This window comes from Canis lupus, chromosome 5 (genome assembly GCF_011100685.1).
Source record: "Canis lupus familiaris isolate Mischka breed German Shepherd chromosome 5, alternate assembly UU_Cfam_GSD_1.0, whole genome shotgun sequence".
Classification (NCBI taxonomy): Eukaryota; Metazoa; Chordata; class Mammalia; order Carnivora; family Canidae; genus Canis; species Canis lupus.
Genome location: NC_049226.1, coordinates 82,332,961 through 82,356,456, shown reverse-complemented (window position 1 = coordinate 82,356,456; position 23,496 = coordinate 82,332,961). Strand labels below are relative to the sequence as shown.

At 42.5% G+C, this 23,496-nt stretch overlaps 1 protein-coding gene across 2 annotated transcripts in view; it reads right to left on the bottom strand.

Moving 5' to 3' along the window:
- The window catches only part of GFOD2 (glucose-fructose oxidoreductase domain containing 2), a 38,156-nt gene that overhangs the window by 5,972 nt on the left and 8,688 nt on the right, over window positions 1-23,496 (bottom strand). Inside the window, exons 2-3 of one of the 2 annotated variants that reach the window (XM_038538578.1) lie at window positions 12,299-12,477; window positions 3,679-4,024 (exon numbers count right to left, since the gene is read on the bottom strand). In XM_038538578.1, coding sequence (XP_038394506.1) covers window positions 3,679-3,937 — 259 coding nt within the window. In that variant the 5' untranslated portion in view covers window positions 3,938-4,024; window positions 12,299-12,477. The remainder of the gene's footprint in view (window positions 1-3,678; window positions 4,025-12,298; window positions 12,478-23,496) is intronic. The other variant, XM_038538577.1, reaches the window with a different exon arrangement.

Sequence of the window (23,496 nt, the reverse complement as noted above, 5' to 3'; positions counted from 1 at the left end):
ATTTGTTTTAAGATTTATTTATTTGAGAGAAAAAGCATGCACATGTGCGGGGTCAAGGGTGGGGGGTGGGAGAGAGCGCAGAAGGCAGAGGGAGACAGAGAATCTGGAGCAGATTCCCTGCTACATGCAGAGCCTGATGCAGGGTTTGATCTCAAGACCACCAGATCATGACCTGAGCCGAAACCAAGAGTTGGACACACAACCAACTGAGTCACCTAGGTGTACTACTCCCTGCCAAAACGAAGCATCTAGCCTATATCCTTAATGAAAAACAAGAGACACAGACCCAATAACAGGGAGACAAAAAAAAAAAAAAAACTTATTTTTTTAAAAATAAAGATTTAAATAAAGATTTTATCTATTTATTCATGAGACACACACACACACACACACACACACACACACACACACACACACACACAGAGACAGACAGACAGAGACACAGGCAGAGGGAGAAGCAGGCTCCATGCAGGGAGCCTGATGTGGGACTCAATCCCGGGTCTCCAGGATCAGGCCCTGGGCTGAAGGCGGCGCTAAGCCACTGAACTACCTGGGCACCCCCTTAAAAAAAAAAAATTCTTAAAGAATAAAATGAATTTAACTTCAATCTGCTCTTTTGCTTCAAACAACAGAAAATCCCTTGTGTTATGATGCCAATGTCTTTCTTGGTCAGCACTTGGAGGCAGTCATAAATCATGCTAGAAAGGCCAAAGGGGGCCTTGAGATGCCTATTTAACAGGAGTTCAGAGAGTTTAAAAGGGATAGAAAAAAGATGTGGGGTCTGATGTCGAAGCACCTGGCTGGGTCGGTGGGTGGAGTGTGCCATTCTTGATCTCTGGGTTGAGAGTCTGAGCCCCACACTGGGTATAAAGATGTACATAAATAAATAAATAAACAAAACCTAAAAAAAAAAAAAAAAAGAAAGAAAAGAAAAGAAGTAGGGCCTGATGTAAAATTCAGTATGGTGTTCTGCCTACAGCAATTCCTACACTCACACCCAGTACTTTGAGAAAACTGGAGGAGTACTCATGGCCATTTTTTTTTTTTTTTTTTTACATGTGCTTAAGTCAAGTGAGAATTCTCAAATAAAAAAAAAAAAAAATGAGGGGTGCCTGCGTGGTGCAGTCGGTTAAGCATCTGACTCTTGATTTCAGCTCTGGTCATGATCTCATTGGTCATGAGACTGAGCCCTGTGTAGGGCTCAGTCTGGGATTCTTTTCCTCCCTTTGCTCCTTCCCCCACCCATGTGCTCTCTCTCAAATAAATGAATACATCTTAAAAAAAAAGGAAAAAATGAAAGCACACAGAGAGTGAATTTCATGGTCACAATATGCTCAGTAACTCTTTTGGGGTTTGAGTGAGCAATACCTGAAGAAAGGTCCAGCTGACATGAGCTCTCCCAAACCCACCAATCTGGCCCTGGGATCATGTGCCTACAATAGACCAAGGACTCTCACTCATACCCTGTACCTCCTGACAACAGAGATGCTGAGAGAAGACAGATGACCCTGTTTCACAAAGGGCTGGGACATAAGATCCCAGAAGTCTCTGGTCATCCCTGTCCTTCCTGTTTACATGAAAATCAAGTCTAGCGCTTTCCTGTACCAGGAACCAGAAAACAGCAGGGTTTTGGCCAAAGAACCCTGGAGTTTCCTCTTTCTGTTTCATACACAGTTTGGTGATGGTTTCTATGGGAACCCTAAAATCTAAGACAGAGAGCCTCTAGAACTCTGGATATACCTGGCCTCACCAGCCTGCATTCATGCCACAGGGATGGCAAAAAATCAAATGACCACTGTAGCTTGATCCCCCTTGCACTAGTCCTCTCTGTTAAACTTAGGCCAATTCTAAACTAAATCTGAAAGCCATTACCTGCCCTCCTAAGAATCTAGTGACTAGTGAATAACTCCAGCGTCACACACTCTTAAGAGACTGCTCTCTGAAGGAGACAAACCATCTCTAATTTTTGGCTAAAATGTACATGCCCCCAAATCAATAACCAGACAGACTCATGTTCTTGATCACTCCAATGAATATTTATCTTTACCAACACGCTGGGTCAGTGAGACATCCTTTTCTCCTCAGAAAAAGGGAGATAGGCAGAGGCTAGGACTCACCACCACAGTAGTGGCCAGGAGGAGTGATCAAGCCTGCCATACCAGTTCCTGGGCATGGATTGCATCAGAACGCATCAGAGAAATATTTTGTGACTATCACCTTACATAAATCAACCTCTGTCAATTAATTATATGCTACCTGAATTGTTACCTAAGTTTTTTCTCATTTACTTTGTAATGTGTGTGATCTTCAGTCTCAATTAAACTGTGAAATCTGAAGGCAGGGAGGGCTCTGGTCCAACATTGCTTTAAATAATGTACAGAGTGACGTCAGGACAGGACAGTGCCTGGCACAGAGAAGGCATTAAAAACAAACAAATAGGGCGGCCCCGGTGGCACAGCGGTTTAGCGCCGCCTGCAGCCCGGGTGTGATCCTGGAGACCTGGGATTGAGTCCCATGTTGGGTTCCCTGCATGGAGTCTGCTTCTCCCTCTGCCTGTGTCTCTGCCTCTCTCTCTCTGTGTCTCAATAAATAAGTAAATAAATAAATAAAAAAAATATATATATTTTAAAGATTTATTTATGATAGACATGGGGGGAGGGCAGAGACACAGGAGGAGGGAGAAGCAGGCTCCATGCCAGGAGCCCGATGCGGAACTCGATCCCGGGACTCCAGGATTGCATCCTGGGCCAAAGGCAGGCACCAAACCGCTGAGCCACCCAGGGATCCCCAATAAATAAAATCTTTAAAAAAATAATAAATAAATAAATAAATAAATAAATAAATAAATAAATAAATAAAAACAAACAAATAGAGGATCCTGGCATGGAGCCTGCTTCTCCCTCTGCCTGTGTCTCTGACTCTCTCTCTCTATCATGAATAAATCAATCTTAAAAAAAAAAAAAAAAACTGCTAGATGAATATTTACTGGCTTGTTTTCTTATTAGATTCTGATTAATATAAGAAAAAGAGAAAACGTCACCTCCATTTGACAGGGCAGAGAAGCCCAACAAGAACTGCAGAACAGCTCAGTAAGCCCTGTCTACTGCTTCCCAAGGGGGCAGAGATGCAAGCAGGCAGTCCTGTGGACCATCAGAGGAGCCCAGCATTGTCAGAGAGCCTTCCTGCCTTGTGGCACACAAGATTGCAAAATTTGGCAGGAAGGGTGTGTACTCAATGTAGCAAAAGACTGACAAAACATGGGAAATGGCAGCCTTGCTACACACCCTCGTCTTCCCTCTGAGGTGCTATGTGCCACGGAAATGGAAGAACAAACACATCAGTCACAATCAATTTCCTACTGCCCAAGTCTCTGAATTCTGACTTCAAACAGGCCAACTTTACATTGCATGAAATGTCTATGTGCTGCCAAATCGAGCACCACATTGCATGACCTGATGATCTCTAGCCCCTAGGATAGGCCAACTCTTAAGGGTTTGCTTAATTTTTGCTCAGGGAGTTACTTATGGGGGTGAGGAAGGCTGGATCGTTTCTTCCCATAGCTGTACACCCCGCCCCCCCCGCCCCCGCCACGTGCCCTCTCCAGCACAGAGGAGAGCAGTGACACGCAAGGCCCACCCAGGGGGAGACACACCCTGCCCCTGCTCTGACTGTCCATACCTAAAGCCTTCACAGATATTTGCCGGGTGAGTGGAGGGGGGATATTGATGCACACAAGGTCCACGTCTTGATGTAGCAAGACATCGTCGGTCCGGCTGGTGTAGAAGGTGATGTTCATCTCCTCGGCAAGCTGTTTTGCCTCCTCCTCAGTCTTTCCCCACAGGGCCTCCACGGTGAACCCTTCTGCCCTCAGTAGCGGAACCAAAACCCGGGCAGAGCTGCCGGTCCCAAATACACCCACTCCTGGGAGCATCTTCATGCCAGCTTCTCTGTTCACCAACTCATCTCCTCACAAGAGCCTCCAACATGAATACGATTTTCCCACAGTACTGGTCAAACATGGCTCCTGGAACAGCAAGCATTATATTGGCTGTTAGTGGATGGCACACTCAGCTGAGGCTACCCTTCTAGACTTATTTGGAAGCAGTAAGTTCTCTGCCACAAAGCACAAATGAAATACTGCTCTAAAATGAAAACCCGCAAAAGCTTTTCTCACAGTGACTCAAGGACATTAGCAATATCCACCTACTGGAAGGTGGAAGAATGAAAAACGAGGAAAGCTGAGTTCAAATCCCTGTTTTGTTACTTAATGTTTGTGTGACTCACCGAACTGGCAACAACAATAACAGCGAGTTTAAAATGTTATGTTCTGTATAAAGATATTCACTCCAACATAGGCTGTGATAAGTGAAAAACTGGGAAACAATCTAGATGTCTAATAACAGTAATGAGTAAGATAAACAGCACTGTAAAGCCACTGAAAATCACAGGGGGTAGAATGCCCTTGATGACCTGCAAGACATCACCATATATTCATTGAAAAGGAGAAAGACGAAACAAGAGGTGAAGTATGATATTCACGTCTTTAAAGCACAAAAGAAGTATATATGAATGAAAAATATGGAAGATCTATAATATTATCTGTAAACATATTCCACACATGACATTAGAAGGACCAGAATACACCTGAATTTCTTAACAATTACTCAGGTTGATGGGATTATGGATGATTTTTGTTTTTCAAACTTTTTTTTTTTTTTTTAAAGATTTTATTTATTTATTCAAGAGAGACACACACAGAGAAAGCAGAGACACAGGCCCAGGGAGAAGCAGGCTCCATGCCGGGAGCCCAACATGGGACTCGATCCCGGGACTCCAGGATCACACCCTGGGCCGAAGGCAGGCACCAAACCGCTGAGCCACCCAGGTATCCCCTGTTTTTCAAACTTTCACCAAATTTTCTACAATGAATATATCTAATTGTAGAGTTTTTACTTCTGATCACAAAGGTTATTAAATGAAATAAAAGGGTGCCTAGTTGGCTCAGGTCATGATCCCCGGGTCCTGGGATTGAGGCCCGGGTCAGGCTCCCTGTTCAGCGAAGATTCTGCTTCTCCCTCTTCTTCTGCCCCCGCCCTCCAGCTTGTACTCCTTCTTTCTAATGAATAAATACAATCTTAAAAAATAAAATAAAGAACATTAAACAAAAGTTGTCTTGGAAACCAGGATAAGATTTAAGGTGTGCTTAGGGTATCTGGTTTCCCCATACAGCAGCCCATCTTCTAATTCAGTAGTCCTCCTCTGAATGTGTTATGTGTTGGCAATTCCAGACCCCCTGCATAAGACTATAGGGATGAGGCTCTGTTCACTATCACTTTCTTTTTAAAGTTAAATTCATTTTTGGTGTGTGGTAAAATACACATAAAGTTTACCATCTTAACCATTTTTATGTGTACAGGTTCAGTGATATGAAGTACACTCATATTGTGCAACCATTACCACCATCTACCTCCAAAATTCTTTTCATCTTGCAAAACTAAAACTCTCTGCCCATTAAACACTAGCTTCTCTTGTCAACCCTCACAAGCCCCTGGGAACCACCATTCTATTTTCTCTTTTTTTTTATTTTATTTTTTTTATTTTTTTATTTATGATAGGCACACAGTGAGAGAGAGAGAGAGGCAGAGACACAGGCAGAGGGAGAAGCAGGCTCCATGCACCGGGAGCCTGACATGGGATTCGATCCCGGGTCTCCAGGATTGTGCCCTGGGCCAAAGGCAGGCGCTAAACCGCTGCGCCACCCAGGGATCCCTCATTGTTTTTAAAATATATACACATAGATTTTAAGTAATCTCTACACTCAACCTGGGGTTGAACTCATGACTCCAAGATCACGAGTCACACACGCCCTACTGACAGAGCCAGCCAGGCTTGCTGTTGCTATGAATCTGACTATGCCAGGTACCTTGCAGAAGGGGAATCATACAGTATTCATCTTTTTGTGATTGGCTTATTTCACTAGCATAATGTCCTCAAGGTTCATCTATGTGGTAACATGTGTCAGAATTTCCTCCCCTTTTAAGGTAAAAAAATATTCCATGTATATACCATATACCAAAATATGCTGTATACATTATTCTGTACACACCCAGGTTGCTTCCATGTTTTAGCTACTGTAAATAATGCTATGAATATGGGTATTCAAATATCTCTTCGAGACCCTGCCACCCCACCCCTCTTTTGAGACTCTGCTTTCAGGATGCCTGGGTGGCTCACCGGTTGAGCGTCTGCCTTTGGCTATGGGTGTGATCCTGGAGTTCCAGGATCAAGTCCCACACTGGGCTCCTTGCGTAGAGCCTGCTTCTCCCTCTGCTTGTGTCACTGTCTCTCTCTGTGTCTCTCATGAATAGATAAATACAATCTTAAAAAAAAAAATACTGCTTTCAATTCTTTTAGGTTCATATCTGGAAGTAAAATTGCTAGATCATATGGTAGATTTTTTATTTTTTGAAGAACCACCATATTGTTTCCCGCTGGGTCTGTACCATTTTAAGTAATAATTTTATAAATACTTCATAGTCCCTTAGTTTTCTACTTATCCTCCTTTAAAAAAAAAAAAAAGATTTTATTTATTCATGAGAGAGGCTGGCAGAGGGAAAAGCAGGGTACCTGCGGGGAGCCCAATGCAAGACTTGATCCCAGGACCCTGGGATCACGACCTGAACCAAAGGCAGATGCTCAACCACTGAGCCACCCAGGCGTCCCTGTTAAATTTATTTCTAAGTATTTGTTTGATGCTATTGTAAATGGAATTGTGTTTTTTTTTTTCTTAAAAAGATTTACTCATTTATTTTAGAAAGAGAGAGAGTGTTTCATACAGGAGGAGGGGCAGAGGGAAAGGTAGAGAGGCAGAGAGCAGCAGACTCCCCAGTGAGCAGGGAGGTCAACCCAGGGCTTAATCCCACAACTCTGAGATCATGACCTAAGCTGAAATCAAGAGTTGGATGCTCAACCGACTGAGCCACCTGGGTGCCCCTGAAATTATTTTCTTAATTTCATTTTCAGATCAAGCATCTCTTTTGCTTCTAGTATAGATACTCTATATGTAGTATATAACCTACGTGTCTTTCTTACTGGTTGGTTTGCCGATATAGCTCAGCACATCCTGTGCTGCTTGGCACTATCTGAAGGATACCTGTGCCTTTGTGAACCACTGAAATAAGCATGACTTGAGCTGCCTCTAACTTGAGACCCTTGTCAGCTTTCTGCCTTCCTATCTCTATTTTCTGGAACACTGGATCTTGGCTTGCCCCCTACAATCCACCATTAGGTTTTATCTTAATCATCATTCTTTCTAATAATAATGAATAATGTCTGTGGACTCTCAGCTATGTCTTTTTCCTCTTTGCTGATAATTCTGCCTTTACTGACTTCCTTTCTAGTTAGAAAGAGGTCAGTCGCATAGTATCTTCTATAATTATCAGGTCCTGGACTTCTCCACTTCAGCTATTTTGGTCACCTTCTGCATTTGCAGTTTTGTTTTTGTTTTGGCTACTTACAAATCATTGATATTCCAGGAGCTTGAGAGTCTCAAATTCGTAGCACTAGACAAGTAAGCTTCTGCATAAGTTTTGTGGGTTATTAATTACCAAAAGCTATAAGGGCCAGAGTGACACACAGCAACTATAATAAGCAAAGTTGTCCATGCTCTAAATTCATGCTCAGGGCACTCTTCTTCCTCTCTCTCACCTCATTTCTTCATGCTCTAGTTATATTTGGGTATATGTTTGCATTGGTGGCTTAAAACAACAGAATGGATTAGAAGACATTTCAATAATCTGTTTTACTGACAGTGACTTAAAGGGCAGCTTCAACAACACTCATAAAGGGGCATCAGCTGGGCTCTGAGGAAGCCAGATGGCATGAAGCTAGGCAGGCTTGATCACTAGGTTTTTCCTGTTCAAGCAGGCAGAGCTGGTTTCCCTTATTTCAGTGACTATCCTTTCTAACCCTCCAAATTTCCTTACTCCCTGCCCTTGTATATATATATATCTTTCATATCCTCCAAAGATCTCCACAAAGTCAGTCCTGCCTAGTTCATATGCACTCCAAACGCCAGATACTGGTCAGGAATAAAGGGTGGAAATTGCCCTGACAGGATTGGCTATATACACTTTTAAAGCTATGGGGAAGATAGCAGAGGTTAGAGGCATAGAGTCTGCAGCCACTTCGCCTGGCTCAAGTCCTGGCTCTACCACTTAGCAGCTAGGTAACCTCAGGTAAGTTTTTTAATCATTCTGTGCTTCTGTTTCCTCATCTATAAAATGGGGACAGTTGTATCTATCTCACAGAGGAGTTAAGGATTAAATGAGTTAGTATCTGTAAGGCATTTATAACAGGGCCTAGCCCATAGTAAGTCACTGCATACAGCCTTTTATTTATTTTAAAGATTTCATTGATTTATCCATGAGAAACACAGAGAGAAGCAGAAACACAGGCAGAGGGAGAAGCAGGCTCCATGCAGGGAACCTGATGCGGAACTCGATCCCGGGTCTCCAGGATCACACCCCGGGCCAAAGGTGGCACTAAACTGCTGAGCCACCCGGGCTGCCCGCATACAGCCTTTTAGAAAAGATTTCTCTGACTTAGAGGTCTCCTCTTCAGAAGCAGTGTAGGAGGGGCACCTGGGTGGCTCAGTCAGTTAAGTGTCTGCCTTTGCCTTAGTTCATGATCCCAGGGTCCTGGGACTGAGCCCTGCATCAGGTTCCCTACTCAGCAGAGATTCTTCTCCCTCTTCTGTCCCTGCTCCCAGCTTGTACTCTCCCTAGGCTAGTAAGTAAAATCTTGAAAAAAAAAATGTGTAGGAATATGAAGATAATAATCTGAGCTAAAACGCACTGAAGTGCAATAGGCTAAACAATGTTTAGTGCAACATAAGTATATCTAAGTCCACACAATCCCATTCTGCAGATGAAGATACACCAGCTCAGAGAGGCTAGGTAACTTTTTTAGGGTTCTGTAGCTGGCTGTATATGACAGAGCTGCCATAATCAATTGTGAAACCCTGGGCAGGTTACTTAGCTTCCCTGAGCCTCTTTAAAAACAGAGGTTTTGTACGTGTGTAACAACTCTTCTTTCATTCTTTTGTGCTAAGCATGAGCCAGGAAAAGTTCATTCTGTTGTCTGGCTTGGCAAGTGCCTGCCTCAGATCCACCACTCAAACCAATGCTGATCATACATCACACCTTTATTGAGGGCCTATTAGGAAGACTGTGCAGACAAAAGGATGGAAAAAAAAAAAACCAGCCCAAATTTTGGGGGCAACAAGTCAGAAAGGTGTGAAGGAGTCAGAGCTAGTGGCACCAAGTGCTAGTCTAGAGTTTGGACTTTTATAGGTGGGTATGATTATATGCTTGGTGTGGCCCACCTTCCCCACCTGATCCCCTCTCTGCCCTGCTCTCTAAGGAGTCAGAAGGCCAATTACTAAGGCTCTAAGGTTCCCATTGGGTTCAGCCAATGGGAAGCACCAGGAGGAGATCAGAGAGCAAGAGAGAGATAAATGGATGGATGAATTTATTTATTCTCTGCCTTTTCTCTGCCAGTACATGGTTCTGGTATCCCCATCCTTTTCCGATTGTGCCTGAGATGGTAACACGGACTACCAGCTATAGCCAGTCCCTGGGTGCTCCATCATCCCTTGGAGATTTGCTTCCCTTTTTAAAAAAATATATTTTTATTTATTTATTCCTGAGACACACACAGAGAGGCAGAGACATAGGCAGAGGGAGAAGTAGGCTCCTCGAAGGGAGCCCGATGAGGGACTCGATCCCTGGACTGGGATCATGCTCTGAGCTGAAAGCAGACACTCAACCAACCGAGCCACCCAGGCGTCCCAAGGTTTGTTTCCTTTACTGCTCACACCATTATAAATAATGAGTGTGCTAGCTGTTTTCTGTTCAGACCCTAATATAATAGCAATGAGAACCATTAAAATGTTTTTATTTTAGGAGACTCTAGACGAAGAACCAGTTAGGATATCAAGTAAGAGATAAGGATGGAGAGAACGAAATGGAGCAGACAACTATCGACAGAATTTGGGATAATGAGAGAGGGAAGAGCCAAAAACAACACCGAACTATTATTATAGACCAACATCCTTCATAAACACAGGCACAAAATTCTCAACAAAGTATTAGCAAGCTGAGGGATGCCTGGGTGGCTCAGATGGTTAAGCGTTTGCCTTTGAATCAGGTCATGATCTCCAGGGTCCTGGGATGGAGACCCACATTGGGCTCTCAGCTCAGCAGGGAGTTTAATTCTCCCTCTCCCTTTGTCCTCCCCTCTGCTTGTGCTCCCTTCTCTCTCTCTCTAATGAATAAAAAAAAAATCTTAAAAAAAATTTTTTTAGCAAGCTGAATCCAACAATGTGTCAAAAGGACAGCACATCATGGCTAAGAAAATTTAATCCCAGGAATGTAAGGCTCACTCAACATTCTAAAATCAATTACTATAATCCACCATATTAATAGTCATTACTTATTAGGCCACATTAATTATAAATGCAAATTAAAACTTTCTTACTATAACTACACACCTATAAAAATGTCCAAAATTCAGAAAACCTGGTATCAAATACTGGCCAAGGCTATAATGTAATTGTTCACTGTTGGTGAAAATGAAAAATAGTACAGCCACTTTGGAAAACAGTTTGTTATTTTATAAAGTTAAATATACACTTATCATATAACCTTACAGCCCCACTTTTTGGTATTTACCAAGAGAAACGAAAACTAACAAAACAAAACAAAACAAAAAACAAACAACAAAAAAGAGAAATTAAAACTACTGAACTACTGTTCAGACCAAGGGAGGCTCTAGGCTTCCTCCAGCGTGCCGGGAGCTCAACAAATCCTCCAATCAGTGTTAAAAAAAATAAAAACAAAAAACAAAAAACTACTGTTCACACAAAAACCTGTATGTGAATGTCTATTTTATAATGTCTAATATTGGTTTTATTTATAACTGCCAAAACTTGGAACCAACACCAATGTCCTTCAACTGGTGGTGAATGGAGAAACAGACGATCAATGCAATGGAATACCCCTCAGTAATGCAAAAGAGCAAACTACTGATGCATTCAACTGACAAAATGAATCTCAAGTGCCTTATGCTAAAGGTGCCAGACTCAAAAGCTCCATACTGGGACGCCTGGGTGGCTCAGTGGTTGAGCACCTGCCTTCGGCCTAGGACATGATCCTGGAGTCCCAGGATCTAGTCCCAAATTGGGCTCCCTGCAGGGAGCCTGCTCCTCTCTCTGTCTCTCTTGGTGTCTTTCATGAATAAATAAAATCTAAAAGAAAAAAAAAAAAGCTCCATACTGTGCAATTCCATTTATGTGACATAATGGAAGAGGAAAACAACAGGGACAGAAAATATTGATTGCCAAGGGGTGGACTGGGTGTATTGATCAACTGCAATGGACTACAGGGAATTTTGGTGGGTGGGTGGTAAAGCAACTGTTCCATATCTTGACTATGGTGTTAGTTGCAGGACTGTGTGCATTTGTCAAAACCCACAAAACTGTACACCAAAAAGAGTAAATTTATTGATACATAAGTTATATTTCAATAAATGTGACCCCCTAACAATGATACTGAAGTTCTAAGCATAAAATGACAAGTTGTAGTGTCATTAAGAGAAAAAGGGAACCCAAAAGACCAGACTTGTTGAGACTTGTGCAGAAGCTGGGATTTGGGGGATCCCTGGGTGGCTCAGAGGTTTGGCGCCTGCCTTTGGCCCAGGGCGTGATCCTGGAGTCCCGGGATCGAGTCCCACGTCGTGCTCCTGGCACGGAGCCTGCTTCTCCCTCCTCCTGTGTCTCTGCCTCTCTCTCTCTCTATTATAAGTAAATAAATAAATATTTAAAAAAACAAAGAAGCTGGGATTTGTGGATTCTGCTCTTTCCAGACTGGTGGAATATTATCTTATCTTCTGTATGCCTAGCTCAGGGAGCCACAGCTTCTTCAAAACCATAAGAAGAGACCTATTCCCCACCATTGGAGGGGAAGGGGGACAAATCCAGTCTGACCCCCATTTTTCTAAGTTGTAGAACACAGTCACATCCATTCCTTTATCTATGGCTACTTTTGTAATAAATACAACAGCAAAGTAGGTGACACAGAGACCATATGGCCCACAAAATAAAAAATACTTACCATCTGGCTCTTTACTGAAAAGATTTGCTGATCCCTGCCCTATCCCATGGGCAATGAAGCTAGGAGCTCCAAGTGATAGAATATAGTCATGAAGGTAGCCAGGATTGATAAAAAGAACACCCTACCTGTGTGTGTAAGGAGTCACAGATTCTGGGAATTCTGGTGTTAGTGCATAATGTCAGAGAGATCGTTTATTCCTCAGGCAGTTTGAGTAGGAGTCAGACCCTGGGCAGAAGGCGCCTGTGAATCCTTCCCTATCAGATGCAACACCCAGAACTAAAACCTGTATTTCTCACAGCCTCTCCTGCAAAAAAAAGATATATCTTAAAAAGATAAATATATTAAGAAGGTACAGTTTGGGGATCCCTGGGTGGCGCAGCGGTTTGGCGCCTGCCTTTGGCCCAGGGCGCGATCCTGGAGACCCGGGGTCGAATCCCACATCGGGCTCCCGGTGCATGGAGCCTGCTTCTCCCTCTGCCTATGTCTCTGCCTCTCTCTCTCTCTGTGTGACTATCATGAATAAATAAATAAAATCTTTAAAAAAAAAAAAAAAGAAGGTACAGTTTGGTAGAGCTTCTAGGAATGTTCTTTAAAGGAGGTACTCAAAAAAATAAAATAAAATAAAAAATAAAGGAGGTACTCTGGGGCGCCTGGGTGGGTCAGTGGTTGAGCATCTGCCTTCGGCTCAGGGCATGATCCTGGCTGGGATCCAGGATGGAGTCCCACATCGGGCTCCTTGCGGGGAGCCTGCTTCTCCTGCCTAGGTCTCTGCCTGTCTTTTATGAACAAATACATAAATAAATCTTAGAAAAAAAAAAAAAAAAAAAAGAAAACATGAAGTGTTCCAATCCGTGGAAAAAAAAAAACAAAAGGAGGTAATCTTCATTGACAGGCACCTTTCCCCCTCTTTCTCCCTTCTTTCTGCCTGAAATGCAGATTCTATGGGTGGAGCTGACATAGTCAAATGACCACCAGGAGGCAACTTGAGGATGGAACAGAAATTCCTGCAGACACTGGCACTGGGATGGTGAATCACCCTCAAGGAACTCCATTTCATGGACTAGACAGGCATGTAAACACATTTGTTATTCAGTATGACAGGTAGAGCAACAGAAATCTGTGTGTGGCATAGAGAACAGTCATCATTAACAGGGGCCACTGTTGGTGTGCAAGCAGGAAAGGCTTCCTGGAAGAGATGATGTAATAGACCCAAGTTGGTCAGAAAGACAAGAGGTCATGTGGCCTCTCCAACATATCCAATGACAGGACCTTCCCTTTATTGGTGGCTTGCTTCTGTTCCGGGGCCATTTCAGTCAGAAAACTCTTCTGTGGATGGACCTGAAGTTCTACACTGGGGAACTATCTGTGGTGATGATGATGAGGACTTTTTTTTTTTTTTTAAGATCTTATATATTAAAAAAAAAAAATCTTATATATTTATTCATGAGAGACACAGAGAGAGAGAGAGAGAGAGAGGCAGAAACACAGGCAGAGGGAGAAGCAGGCTCCATGCAGGGAGCCCGATGTGGGACTCGATCCTGAGACTCGATCCTGGGATTCTAGGATCACGCCCTGGGCCAAAGGCAGGCGCTAAACAGATGAGCCACCCAGGGATCCTGTCTGTGATGTTTCTAATGAACCTGTCATGTTTCCTCTAAACTTCCTAGGTGGTGGTAGGTCATTTGCAAGATGGCCACAATAACTCCCTTTTTTGTTTTCATGCCATCAGGTAGTGAAATAACTTCCCACAATGACTTTGGACTTAATCATGTCACTTGCTCTGGCCAATGGCACATTAGCAAAATGACATAAGACGTTTGAAAACTACTTGTGCATGAAGGCTTGCTCTCTCACTGCTCTTCGGTTCTCCTGGGCCATTGCCATGTGAACAAGCCCAGGTCACCCTGTTGGATCACAAGAGACATGTGACCAAAGTCATCCTCATCCTGCCCCATCTGATACAAAGCCATCTGCCAGTTATGAGTGAGACGACCTCTGGCCATCCAGTTCCAACTGAGCTGACCCAGATCAGAACCACCACCCAAATCGCCCAAAGAATTAGGACAAAATCAAAATCAAAACAATACATTGTAAACTTTTAACTCATACAATATTATATGTCAATTATATTTTAATAAACCTGGAGGATAAAAGAGTGACTCATGGGAAATATTTGTTTGAAACTACTGAGTTGTGATGTTTGTTGTTAATTGTTGGTTATATAGCAAAAGCTTTCTGATACACTCCTTTACACACAAAAATCCCCTACTTCCCTTGGGCCTTCCTCATATGCTCTATCAGAAGAGCAGCATAGGGCCAAGACTGCTCTGTTTGCCCACTCTCTGGTTTATCATCAACACCCTGAAAGAGAGCCCCCAGAACTAACTGTCATATCCTGAGCATACTCTGTCTTGGCCTTCTTTCTCTGGTTACTATACTCCTATTATGCAGCTTACATTCATTACAGAATTTAGACAGCCATGTCATCCTGACCCACAGTAAGATTCTTCTCATGTCCCAATAAATATTCTGCACTTGTATCATCAAGTTTTCAAAATGTTTAATTGTGGTAAAATGCATATTAACATAAAATTTACCATTTTAAACTTATAGTTCAGTGGCATTAATAACATTCATATTGTTACACAACTATCATCTACCATCCATCCATCCACAGAAACTTTAGATTCATTAGACAACACCACCCTAACCCCAACATCACCCTACCCCACCAACACCCAGCAACCACCATTTTACTTTCTGTTTCTGAGTTTGACTCTCTAGGTGGACTACCTCAAATAAGTAGAATCCTATAATACTTGTACTTTTGTGATTGGTTTATTTTCTTTAGTATCAGGTCCTTAGTATCAGGTTCATGCGTGATGTAGCATGTATCTAAATTTCCTTCCTTATTAAAGCTGAATAGTATTCCATTGTACATATACACATTTTACTTATCCATTCATCTGTCCATCAATACTTGGGTTGCTTCCACATTTTAGCTATTGTGAATGATGCTATGATCATGGGTGTACAAATCAGTTTTTTTTTAAGATTTTATTTATTCATGAGAGAGAAAGAGAGAGAGAAATTCAGAGACACAGACAGATGGAGAAGCAGGCTCCATGCAGGGAGCCCGACATGGGGCTTGATCTCGGGTCTCCAAGATCCCGCCCTTGGTTGAAGGCAGCGTTAAACTGCTGAGCCACTGGGGCTGCCCCCAAATCATGTTTTTTTTTAAAAAAATATTTTATTTATTTATTTGAGAGAGAGAGAACAAGGAAGGAGGAGAGGCAGAGGGAGAAAACTGATTTCCCACTGAGCAAGGAGACTGACCCAGGGGTCGATCCTAGGACCCTGGAATCATAACCTGAGCCTAACGCAGATGCTTAACTCACTGAACTACCCAGGTGCCCCCAAACTAGTTTATCTGAACCAAACTTTAAAAGTTTCCTCTAAAAAATATAAAATAAAATAAATAAAATAAAATAAAATAAAATATTTCCTCTAATAAATGTCATTTAACTTAGGCATTTGTCAATTGAGATATTTTTGAATATTTATTCACTATTTGCACCAGCTTTGTATCAGTTGCAAATATGATCAGCAGGCTATGTTCTTCAAGCCAAAACAGCTATCTTTAAATATTATATTGTGACCAAATGCACACACAGGAAATCTGAATTGACCAAAATCTCAAGGTCAGAAACCAATTGCATGAGGTTTAGGCATCCAGCACAATTAGCCCTTGATAAATGTCTGTTAGATGATGTGTCCTTTATAAATCCATATACCTTTCAGTGTTCAATGGTTGCCTTTCCCTGTGTTCAGAGGTCATTTGTTTAATACAATGTTCTAATATTTTTCTGAGGAATCGTCTCTGAAAACTGGGAAAAATGCTGCACCTCGTCCATCTTCTGGTATCTCCCTCTGCTTTATAATGCCTCAAAAATTTGTTGACAGTATATGGGGCTATATATAGCATGGTCACCTGCTAATATTCTCAGACTCTAAGGAGGTAATTCAAATGGATCAGGAGAACAAAACTGTTCTGAGAACTGGGTATCCTCCCTTCCCTGAGCCTGCTTTTTCCAGCTACGTCTCCCCCCTCAACCCCAGCTAAGTCTTTAATAAAAGGAGAAATATAAAAAAATAAAAAGGGATCCCTGGGTGGCGCAGCGGTTTGGCGCCCGCCTTTGGCCCAGGGCGCGATCCTGGAGACCCAGGATCGAATCCCACATCGGGCTCCCGGTGCATGGAGCCTGCTTCTCCCTCTGCCTGTGTCTCTGCCTCTCTCTCTCTCTGTGACTATCATGAATAAATAAATAAAAAATCTTTAAAAAAAAATAAATAAATAAAAAATAAAAAAATAAAAAAATAAAAGGAGAAATATAAGAGAGGAATTCAGTAGTTAATGTTTTGTCTGTCAGATTATTCTCTATTTATCCTCACTACCTCTCAGTATATCTTTAAGAATTCTTTTGATTAACTGCAGGTTTTTTTCAATCATTATTACTTGTTCTGAGATTGTGTCTCCCTGATCCTATTAGAAGCATCCAGCTCTTCAGTAGCTTGCAGATGGATAGTGTGGGTGGTTCTAGCCAAGCTATTTAAAATGTACCTATAATAGTTTGCCCTGTAACTATTCTTTTTTAAATTACAAATTATGCTTTCTATTTTTCAGTGCCAGGCTTCAAAAAGAACCATTAGGGATTTCTTTTTTTTTTTTTTTTTTTTTTAGGGATTTCTATAGATAAAGTTACTGCCTTGTAATACTATCTTTAATAAATTTTTTAAAAAAGATTTATTTATTTATTCATGAGAGACATGAGAGAGAGAGGCAGAGACACAGGCAGAGGGAGAAGCAGGCTCCACACAGGGAGCCCGATGTGGGACTCGATCCCAGGACCCTGGGATGATACCCTGAGCCGAAGGCAGACACCCAACCACTGAGCCACTCAGGTGTCCCTCAACCTAATTTTATTTTATTTTATTTTTAAATTTTTAAAAAAATTTATTTATTTATTTATTTATGATAGAGAGAGAGAGAGAGAGAGAGAGAGAGGCAGAGACATAGGCAGAGGGAGAAGCAGGCTCCATGTACCGGGAGCCCGATGTGGGATTCGATCCGGGGTCTCCAGGATCACGCCCTGGGCCAAAGGCAGGCGCCAAACGGCTGCGCCACCCAGGGATCCCCCTCAACCTAATTTTAAAACAGACTGTGACATTAGCTTAGAGAATTATAGTCTATGTTTCAGGTGCTTATGTATACAATGACACATATAATTTATGCAAATTGATTCATTAATAAATACTTATTTTAATTATCTACTATTGGCCATGCCTGGCAAAGCATGTTGGTGAGCAGAGCAGATAGTTTCTGCCTGCAGAGTTTACAGTTGAGCAGGAGAGATAAGACAAATCATTACATAAATATGTCATTATAATTTGAGATAAGCAGTATAAAAGCAAAGAACAGGGTACTCTGAGAGTATTCAAAAGGGTATGAATTAACTTTCTTTAAGGAAACATTGGGCTCCTGGGTGGCTTAAGGGTCTGACTTTTGATTTTAGTTCAGGTCATGATCTCAGGGTTGTGAGACTAAGCCCCCTGCAGGGCTTCACGCTGAGTGTGGAGCTGGCTTAAGATTCTCTTTTGCTTTTCCTCTGTCCCTCCATCCCTATAATTCTTCTCCAAAAAGAAGGGGAGGGAGGAGGAAGAAGTAGTAGGAAGGAGGAGGAGATGTATGCACATTAAATTACATACCTGTATTGCACTTTGAGTACCACATGAGAAAGGCATTACCCACACTCCAGGACTGAATTATGAAAAAACAATGATATGTTGGTAGTTCAGTAAAAAAAGAATACAGCAGCCCAATGGCTTTAAAAAGCCAATCTGTAATTGGCAGACCCTCCTTTCTCCCAGAGTAGTGTTTAAGCCTCTACCTAACAATATTTCTTCAGTATAAAATGGGTCTGGGAGGGGGGGGGTGCCTGGTCAGTACACTATGTGACTCTTGACCTCAGGTTATGAATTTGAGCCCCACAATGGGCACAGAGCTTACATTTAAAAAAAAAAAAAAAAAAAGAAGGCAGCCCAGGCGGCTCAGTGGTTTAGTGCTGCTTTCAAGACTAGGGTGTGATCCTGGAGACCCAGGATCCAGTCCCGCATCGGGCTCTCTGCATGTAGCCTGTTTCTCCCTGTGTTTGTGCCTCTCTCTCTGTGTCTCTCATGAATAAATAAATAAAATCTTTATTTTTTATTTTTTTCAAAGGTTTTATTTATTTATTCATGAGAGACAGAGAGCGAGGCGCAGAGACACAGGCAGAGGGAGAAGCAGGCCCCATGCAGGGAGCCCGACATGGGACTCGATCCCAGGACTCCAGGATCACACCCTAGGCTTGAAAGCAGCACTAAACCGCTGAGCCACCAGGGCTGCCCCAAATAAAATCTTTTAAAAAAAGGAAAGGGGGGGGGGGCAGCCTGGGAGGCTCAGTGGTTTAGCGCCGGCTTCAGCCCAGGGCGTGATCCTGGGGTACCGGATCAGTCCCAAGTCGGGCTCCCAGCATGGAGCCTGCTTCTCTCTCTGCCTGTGTCTCTGCCCCTCTTTCTCTCTCTCTGTATCTCTCATGAATAAATAAATAAAATTATTTATTTATTTGTTTGTTTGTTTGAGACACAGAGACACAGGCAGAGAGAAGCAGGCTCCATGCCGGGAGCCTGACGTGGGACTGGATCCCGGGACTCGATTGCGCCCTGGGCCAAAGGCAGGCGCCAAACCTCTGAGCCACCCAGGGATCCCCTAAATAAAATCTTAAAAAAAAAAAAAAAAAAGGAAAAATAAAATGAGTTTCATCTCAGATTGAAATGTTCAGAATTTCAAACTGCCAAATGTGCAAATAGCTTAATGCTATGCCTTCAAGGCACCGTGGCCAACAATCCTACAGTACTGGCCATTAATACTTCAGCTACCTGATATTTGTCAAATACAATTAAAATGCTGCAAAATCCAAGAGCCAATTCTCATCCTCATCCCACTTTGAGGCTGGTAGCAGCAGGAGGATATAGCATGTTCGACTCTCTTTGAAACATTTCTTTAACTTCCAGAACACAAATTTCTCCTGCTGTTCTATCTCTTTGACTACTTCTCAATCCTCTCTGCTAGTTTTTCCTGATAATGACTTTGGTAACCATGATTATCCTATTCAGTCTCATGGCTTAAATATATATATTATCTATTTTCTGAGGCCTTGCAAAGTTTTAAGCCAGGTCCTCTTTCTTAAGCTTCAGACTAGTATAAACAACTGCCTATCTGATATTTCAACTTGGATTTTTATTTCATTTCATTTTATTTTAGTAAATACCATACCCATTGTGGAACCCAATGCATGGCTTGGACTCACGATACTGAGATCAAGACCTGAGCTGAGATCAAGAGCCAGATACTTAACCAACTGAGCCACCCAGGTGCCCTAAATGTTTATATTAACAGGCATCCCAGACTTAATATGTCGAGACTGAAGCTCCTGGAATTATCCACTCCCGCCCCAACTTGCTCTTCCACAATGGCTTCATCTCAGAAACTGGTAACACAAATCTTCTAACAGCTCAAGTCAAAATCTTGGGAATAATCATTGATTCTTATTTTTTTTCTCACACTTCAAATCTGATCCATTAACAAATCTTGCTGGATCTCTACCTTCAAATATATCCTGAATCCAAGCATTTCTCACAACTCCTATAGCTACCACTTCAGTTCAAGTCATAAGCACCTCTGTTATCTACATTATTAAAATAGCTAAGTTAGAGGATCCCTGGGTGGCTCAGCAGTTTGGCACCTGCCTTCAGCCTGGGGCATGATCCTGGAGTCTTGAGATCAAGTCCCATATCAGGCTCCCTGCATGGAGCCTGTTTCTCCCTCTGCCTGTGTCTCTGCCTCTCTCTCTGTGTCTCATGAATAAATAAATTAAATCTTTAAGAAAAAAATAAAATAGCTAAGTTGGCACTCTACCCTAACCACTCTACCTCATACTGCACCCCAATCTATTCTCAACACAGCACTGAGAATAGTAAATCAATTAAAATGTAAGTCAGAACAAGTAATTTCTCTACCTAAGCCCTCCAGAGGCTTCCCATTTCTTTTGGAATAAAAGCCAAAGTTCTTCCACTGACCTACAAGGTCCTTCCTACAAAGTCTGTCCTCATTCCCCTCCTCCTTTTATCTTTTTCAGCTATGTCCTATTTCTCTTTCCCTTGGTCATTCTGCTCCAGCCACAGTGGTTAGTACTGACTATATTGCAAATATGCGAGGTATGCTCCCGTCTCAGGACCTTTGCACTTGCAGTTCCCTTTTCTGTATACATAGCCACTTGGCTTACTTTCTCCCTCAGTTCTTTCAGGCCCATACTCAAATGTTATTTGATATTGTATCAGAAACAAGTTATTTCCTCAATGTATGTCTCCCCCAACCACTCCTGCTAGAACATATGCTTAAGACAGGGAATTTTTTTTTGTCTCTTTTATTCATTATTGTATTCCCAGTACTTAGAACAAAGCCTGATATATAGTGGGTGCTCAATAAATATTGCTGAAAGGATTAAAGATTTCAGATCTTGGGCAGCCCCGGTGGCGCAGCGGTTTAGCGCCGCCTGCAGCCCAGGGCGTGATCCTGGAGACCTGGGATCAAGTCCCACATCAGGCTCCCTGCATTGAGCCTGCTTCTTCCTCTAACTGTGTCTCTGCCTCTCTCTCTCTAGCTGTGTCTCTATGAATAAATAAATAAAATCTTAAAAAAAAAAAGATTTCAGATCTTGTTAATAAACCAAGATGTATATACTGAACTCAGAAGAACTTTATAATTCAGTAGAGTCTTACCATACGTTCACCAATATAATAGAGATTACTTACATCACTAATCTAAGTAGTTTGAGGCAAAATCTGATTTACTGGTTTAGAAAAGAAAACAAGCATCATATGACAACAGAATACCTCTACCACTTGGGATCAGGAAAATGAGCTGCTGCTCTGAGTCTTAAACTACAACTTGACCACTAAGGAGGTGTCCTCACCTAGAACTTACTCTCCCACTAACATCCCTCCTCCACATGACTCATACTTACTAGTTAGCTCAATCCCCTGTGGTCAAGTTTCCTCCCTCTAACAGAGAAGCACAATGTATGTAAAGGGCCTTGTAGGACCACAATGACCCAGCACTTAGGGATTTTGCTCCAATATCAACAGACAATTGTGAGGGGAAGACAATTAAGAGTGGACTCAAACAGGTGACAGTGATTCAGTCCTAACCAGGTCATAAGGAGCCTGGTTACAGTGAAGCATTCCTGCCCCTACAGCCAGCCCATCACTACATTTCACTAACCGGATTAAGTGCCCCTGAAATGGATCCACTGTTCTGGTTCCCTAACAGATACCTAATGTTTCTCCTGGTCTTGACCATTTCCTTCCCTAGACTGTAAAAGCCCCTAGGATAAAGCCCAAATTCCTTGATAATGTTCACAAAACATCTCCCACAGTGAGGTGGACCCTTTCCCAGATCTCTACCCTACTACTTTCCCCTTATACTGCATTTAACATGCTAGCAGCTATCATATCTAGCTCCTTCAGTCTTGCTCTGAGGTTCTGGTCCAAGCTGTTTACTCTGCTTGGAACAATCTTTTCTTACTTCTTCAGGCTAACTCCTTCTGAGATGTGGCAGTTCTCCATTTAAATATCACTAATTCTTTTCCTTTTTTTTTTTTTTTTAAGATTTTATTTATTTATTTCAGACGGTGGGGGTGGGGGAGAGAGTGCGCGCACAAGTAGGGGGAATGGAAGAAGGAGAAGCAGACTCTTGGCTGAGCAGGGAGTCCAATGAGGCACTTGATTCCAGGACCCCAGGATCATGACCTGAGCTTCAGCCATCCAAGTGCCCTAAACATCACTTCTTTAGAAATCATGCCTAGCCTGGGTTAAGTGAGTCAGCTCAGTTCACAGTAGCTTTGGATTTGGTTTTCAAAGTGCCCATCACTCTTTCATTGGATCATCTATTTAGTGTCCATCATCCTGTCTACCTCACACCGTGGACCTGTCAACTGTCACAGAACACAGTGCCTGACACAGAGTAGCTGCTGAGTACTACCTGAAGAATGAACATATGAATGAGTAGTGTGAGAATGAATAAATCAGGAAGTCAGGTTAAAGCCTGTATTGATAGTGCACTAACTAGAAGGCAACAGCTTTTCCTGCCTAATTCCTTCTTTGCCTTTCTGATTTTAAACAAACATTTAAAAAATTATTTAAAATATCAAATAGTATTATGTTTATATATTATTTAAAATATTTAAAATATATTTAAAATATTAAAAAATCTTAAGAGTATAAGCTACTTTTTTTAAAGATTTTTATTTATTTATTAATGAGAGACACATAGAGACAGAGTCATAGGCAGAGGGAGAAACAGGCTTCCTCTGGGGAGCCCGATGCGGGACTCGATCTCAGGATCCCAGGATCACGACCTGAGCCAAAGGCAGACGCTTAACCACTGAGCCATCCAGGCGCCCCTAAGCTACTTTTTTTTTTTTAAAGTAAGCTCTATGCCCAATGTGGGGCTTGAATTTATAACCCCAAGATCAAGAGTCACATGCTCTACTGACTGAGCCAGCCAAGCACCCCAAGTATAACCTTTGAATGGTGCCCCAGAACTGAGACAGTGGAACATTATTACCAAAGGAGAAGGGCATGGAGGCTTAACAACCAGTCGCAAAGGGATCTATAACATGAGAGTCTAATGTCGAATTCTTGAGCATGATAAAGGAGACAAAACCATGAAGGACAATTTTAATTGTTGTTCTGCAAAACTGAGGACAAGTTGGGGAAATAAGCAGGAATGCCTTCTATGTGGCCTTCAACATCAGTCATGTACCAAGAATTAATTAGGAAGATGTATCTAACACATCTTCCCCGCCCTCCTTTTTGGCACCCCTTGACAGCTGGAATTGAGCCAGTGTGGCAGATAGGCGGTCAATGTCTGAATAGAAGAGCCAGACCCAAAGAGGGAAGACAACCACACCCCATTATCAGAACCTGGGCATGAGAGGAAGGCGAACTGGGGCTGGGGGCGGGGGCCAGGGCTGGGGTGGTGGTAGTATCAGCCTGAGTTAGAAATGGCATGTTCGGGCAGCCCCTGCCCAGGTGGCTCAGTGGTTTAGCGCCGCCTTCAGCCCAGGGCATGATCCTGGAGACCCTGGTCGAGTCCCAAGTCGGGTTCTCTGCACGGAGCCTGCTTCTCCCTCTGCCTGTGTCTCTGCCTCTCTCTGTGCCTCTC